Raw genomic sequence first — 5,752 nt, forward strand, 5'->3', positions numbered from 1 at the left:
GCTGAGCTGGATCGAGGGCTCTCCTTTGCTTGGTTGCGGTCTTCCGCTTTGCGTCCGGCGACAGAGAGTATTGTCATGGCCATACAGGACCAGGCTATCCCAACACGGAACTTACAAGAGATATTTAATCGAGGAACAGGTGTGTCAACGAAAACGAGTTGCAGGATGTGTGGCAGGGACAAGGAAACGGTTTTCCACCTTATTGGAGCGTGTACAGCTTGTGCAGGAAGTCACTATATCAATCGCCACAACAGGTTAGCAAAATATCTCCACTGGACATTGTGCAGGAAGTATGGTGCATCGGACATTTCGAATAAGTACACAAGTCACCAACTCACCAACGTCGTGTACAGTGCTGAAACGGATGTGTCAATCTACTGGGAAGTGCCAATTCCAACAGCAGCGCCCGTTGGAGCAAACAGACCCGACATTATTATCAAGGGCAAAGATGAAGCGTTCCTTGTGGACGTAAGTGTCCCTCTGGATAGGAACATCCGCCGAAAATCTGTGGAAAAGATACAGAAATATCAAGGCCTGAAGCGTGAGGTGGAGCAGATGTGGCAGGTGCGGGCCAAGATCGTGCCAGTAATTGTGGGGGCATTAGGTGGATTAACCCCCTCGACTGCTGACTTTGTGAGGGAACTGGATGCCGGAGCCAGTGTATCGATCTTGCAAAAGGAGGCGCTCCTTGGCACAGTTGACATCATCAGGTCAATAACTCAGATGAAATAATAATTACACTCTAATAAGTTACATTGGTTTGCGAATGCCCATGGTTATGGTTGCTGCTATTAGTTGAAGCACCTATTTGCAGAAAATAATAATATTATGATCGTAATATTAATCACTTGCCAATAACAAAGACAACAATAATACCATCAGCCCCCATTCACCGGTTTTGACGGTGCTTCACTGATGTTGAATGAGAAGAATTATATTGCTGCCTTCAGTGCTATTGTGTCGCTGAAGGGCTCGATTTCAGATTTGATGACGGTTACTTTTCAACGGATTTTGTTTTCTGATTTAGCTCTCTTGCTATTACTGTACCTGCTTGTGTTAAGTCTCATTCTCGCAGATTAGTTGTATAATAGATTGTACATGCATCATTGTAGATTTGCTGTTCACAGTATTTCTCTCTTTTTTCTTTCTTTTTTCTCAGTCTTCCTTATTACATTTTCTTCACATACAACAGCAGTACTCCCCATGGTCTTAAATGACCCGGGATGCTGCATAATACAAACACAAAACCAATAAAGCCACCCCCATAATAATAATAATAATAATAATAATAATAATAATAATAGAAAAGCTGACAGGATCGCTTTAAGGTGGCTGGGGCGGTACAACTTTTTTGGGAAAATTTTGACTGCATTTTTGAGTTTATCGGCAAGGCAGAGATGAAATTTGAAAATGTTTTCTGGTGAATCTCTGGAGAAGAGCCTTCTCTACAGTCCATTTCAAAACTATAGACGCGTACCTAGGCAAAAACCGTTATGCCAGCATCTATACCACATATTGCTTTTGCCTTCGTTCTACTTCTACTCGTACCAATTCCTGCACTCGCTCCCAGGTATCTTCGTCTGTCACTCTACCAAAAGCTAAAACTCGTTTCGGTCTCTTTTCAGTTTCTTTCATCGGTTCCGACCGTTGGAATGCACTCCCCGCTGCAGTCCGCTTATGCTCTTCACTGCACCTATTCCGTAATTCAGTACTTTCATTTCTAGGGTACCCTGTAAGAAGGCCTTAGGCCTGTGGGGATTGCCCTATCAAAAATTTGATAATAATAATAATAATAATAATAATCTGTGATCACTTTGTGCATAAATTTTTCCAAATTGGGCGTCTGTTATCCAATCCTTTAGAAACTATTATGAGAGTAATTGTGGAGCGATCCTGAGCAATATTCCGAAAACTATTCTCAAAAAGTTCCAGCCAAATTTGAAATATTTCAAAAACCCTACGCGTCTATAGTTTTGAAATGCACTGTAGCCTCCTATAGTTTTAGTTTTACTTTTGGACATAATTTGAAAAGGTTTTATGAAAGGTCCGTGAAAAAATAACACGAACCTTTCATAAAACTTTTTCAAATTTTGTCCAAAAGTAAAAATAAAACTATAGGAGGCTAGAGAAGGCTCTTCTCCAGAGATTCACCAGAAAACATTTTCAAATTTCATCACCACCTTGCCGATAAACTCAAAAATGCAGTCAAAATGTGATCAAAATGACCCCTAAAAGGTTGTACCGCCCCAGCAAGCATGCAAGATAAACTGCAACAAGGCGGTACGGGGAAGAGGTAGAGGCGGTACGGGGAAAGGACTAGTACAGTGCCAGGCAGAGACAGGCGGTTTGGCAAGCGTGCACCGTACATCGAACAGTTGGCTCGATGAAATCAAAATCCGCCATATATGGCGGATTTTCATTTCATCGAGCCAACTGTTCGATGTACGGTGCAAGCTTGCTGTCTGAACTCGGACACTCAATGTGTATACGTAATCGTTGTACACAATGAGAACGCCAAAAAGGGACAAAATAAACAAAAGTCGACAGCAGTTTGTCGCACTGGTACTTCCTCCAAGGCGGTATGGCGGAGAAATGCATATCACGTATGGAAAAGGCGAAGTCCCCGGTACGCGGTGGCCATCGGACCCACGATAACAGACACCACCATGGAAAATCAGGCGCGAGAGCTCACCAGGTAATTGGGCCGGGCGCGGCCGCGGGCAGGAAGACAGAAAATAGAGCACCCAGCATGGGCCGCATAAGCGCGTGGCAAGCGCAAAATAATGGTGTAAGACGTACTCACGAATTGCGAAGGCCACCACCACGCGAGAGTGCGGCATGCGGCTGTGTACGAGAGTACGATGCCAGGAGGACACCCAGGGCATCATCATGGCTGATGCAACTAATGCGTTCAACAACATCAATCGCGCCGCCTGCCTACGGAATGTGCAGCACCTATGCCCCTCGTTTGCCACGGTTGTAATCAACACCTACCGTCAGCCCAGCAATCTCTACGTGGATGGTGAATGTATTCATTCCAATGAGGGCACAACACAGGGCGACCCCATTGCGATGCCGTTATATGCGATCGGCGTAGTCCCTCTCATCCGGGAGATCGTAACACCCGGCGCCTGCCAGCTATGGTATGCGGACGATTCGTCCGCAGGTGGCCGACTCGTTCCTCTCCGAACCTGGTGGGACAAACTGCACGACAGAGGGCCTGATTTCGGATACTTCCTCAACCCAGCAAAGTCCGTGCTCGTGGTGAAGCCTGACGACTACGATGAAGCTGTCCAGCTGTTCGACGGCACAGGCATCCACATCACCGCCACAGGCAACCGCTACCTGGGTTCAGCCATAGGCACACCTGCGTTTGTCGAAGACTACGTACACGAGAAAGCCCGGGACTGGTGTGGGCAGGTCGAATCACTGACATCAACTGCCCTGCCTCAGCCACAAGCAGCCTATTCTGCTTTCACCCGAGGCCTCTCCAGCCGCTGGTCTTTCCTCTGCCGGGTACTCGAAAGTGCGTCTGCTGGCCTTGCTTCACTGGAGCGGGTCATTGCCACGAAGCTCCTCCCAGCTCTCACAGGCCAGGAAATCAGCTCTGAGCTCCGCACCCTTTTCTCCTTCCCCTGCCGGAACGGTGGTCTAGGAATATTGGATCCCACCTCTCTGTCGGCCCAGTACCAATCCTCACGTGCCATCACTGCTCCTATGGTTGCCAACATCCTCACCCAGAGTTTCAACCTGGGCGACTCTTTGGCAGAGGTCGCCAGCCTGAAGGCCTCTAACCGCAAGGATGTGAAGGCAGCTGCCACGGAAGCCCTTCGCCAATTCACCGCCCGAGCCTCCTCTGCCCTCCAGCACTCCATCAACCTTGGCAGTGAGGCGGGTGCGTCCAGCTGGCTCACGTGTCGCCCCCTCAGTCGGCATGGGTTCAGCTTGTCAAAATGTGAATTTCGCGATGGTCTGGCATTGCGGTATGGCTGGCACCCTGCACGGCTCCCTTCTACTTGTGTCTGTGGTGCCACCTTCTCTGTTGAGCATGCTCTCTCTTGCCCCACTGGTGGTTTCCCGACGCTTCGCCACAATGAGGTACGGGACATCATCGCTGGCCAACTGAAGAAGGTGGCACACAGCGTAGAAGTAGAGCCTCATCTCCAACCCCTCACCGGCGAGCTTTTCCGCTACCGGACGGCGTCCACCGAGGATCAAGCCCGTCTGGATGTGGCGGCGAGTGGCGTGTGGGGAGGACGGTTTGAACGCGTTTATCTTGATGTACGGGTGTTTAACCCTTTCGCTCCTTCAAACCGTTCCTCTTCTCTCGCTGCTCGCTACCAGAGCCACGAGCGAGAGAAGCGTCGCAGGTATGGTCAGAGGGTGCAAGAAGTTGAGCGAGCCTCCTTCGTACCTGTCGTATTCTCAGCCACAGGTGGAGCCGGTCGAGCTGCTTCCGCTCTTCTCAAGCGAATTGCTGCTCTGTCTGCTGAGAAATCCGGAGAGCCATACGCAATGGTGATGGCGTTGCTGCGTTGTCGTCTTGGTTTTGGTCTCCTGCGTGCCAGTGTTGCCTGCCTTCGTGGTGCCCGGCGGATGCGCCGCGTCAATGATCAGTCTGCTGTCCTCGCAAACGCGGAGGCTGCATTGATTTAACTTTCTTTGCAACTCCTGCAGTCTAGGTACTGAGTATCATTGTTATCTTGTGTGTGTGTGTATGTGTGTATGCATGAGTCAACAGCGTTGATAAAGTTATTGTGTTTACCCCTCTTGTTTTCTCATCATTGTGTTGCTTTTAATGTTTAATCTTGCCCGTGACAGAAGCCTTGCTTGGTACTACGCGTCCTCGCCTTGTAACATGCTGTCAAAAACGAGAGTACGATGCCGGGGCAACGCAGGGTGGACCAAGCTGTGGTGGTGCTACACAGCCTACAGGCAAGAAGAACCTGACCTCAGCAGTTGGAGGTGGCGATCGCAGTGTCATCATCAGTTCTGGCAGCTAGCTAGCAGTAGCAGATGATCGATGGGCTTGATTTTTTTCAATACTACGACTCCTACCGGTATCAACGAGGAGCAGCAGGCAACCCTCGTTTCACAATGGTGATTGCATAATCACATGGCAAAACAACAAAAATGCAACCCCATTCTACAGTGCTTTGATGTGTGTGTCTCGGGGGAGGGGCGATAACCGTAAAATCCCGCCAGAGCGCCCCTACCTAGGTACCTCCTCGACGCTTCGAGTATTTTCAGGTGGGGAGGACCAAGGGCCTAGGGGTGGATGGGCGAGTTCTACTTGCTGCATTCAGTACGCACGTTACATGACAAAGTCACCCTACGAAAACTGTTCGTGCATCTCGTAGTGACTCGTACACCGACCAAATACATGTAAGTCAGTAGTAAGTGCGGGGCGGGTTCTGGCTCACTTTTTGACCTTTGACCTTTGGGCCAAATAAGGCACACTGTGTCGGTCGTGCTTGGTCTGGCCCCGGGACCCCCCAGAGTTTGACCTTTGACCCCTGGCATGCCATAAATGTCATCCTTAAGGTTCTTTTCGCCATAGATGGCGAACGTGCACTTGTGCACGTTCGGTGCATTCGCACCGGGGAGTAGTAAAATACGTACTATCCCCTGATTTGCACATCGTAGATGTGCATTGCATGCAGTGACATATTGCGCATGCGTGCATACGCACGCGGAGCGTGTGACCTTCAGTGGTCCTATGCGTGTGGAAAAGACGCAGTGCAACACAAGG

General features: G+C 49.4%; 1 protein-coding gene across 1 annotated transcript; it reads left to right on the top strand.

The window, feature by feature from the left end:
- The first annotated feature begins 2,838 nt into the window (after positions 1–2,838).
- On the top strand, positions 2,839–4,656 carry LOC135813575 (uncharacterized). Its single transcript, XM_065326666.1, has one exon. It carries the CDS (start codon positions 2,839–2,841, stop codon positions 4,654–4,656), a length of 1,818 nt encoding a protein of 605 aa, XP_065182738.1.
- Positions 4,657–5,752: the final 1,096 nt, after the last annotated feature.

The sequence above is a fragment of the Sycon ciliatum genome, chromosome 4 (assembly GCF_964019385.1).
Source record: "Sycon ciliatum chromosome 4, ocSycCili1.1, whole genome shotgun sequence".
Classification (NCBI taxonomy): domain Eukaryota; kingdom Metazoa; phylum Porifera; class Calcarea; order Leucosolenida; family Sycettidae; genus Sycon; species Sycon ciliatum.

Coding starts and splice junctions, on each gene's coding strand:
- LOC135813575 (XM_065326666.1), top strand. CDS start 2,839: ATGCGGCTGTGTACGAGAGTACGATGCCAGGAGGACACCCAGGGCATC.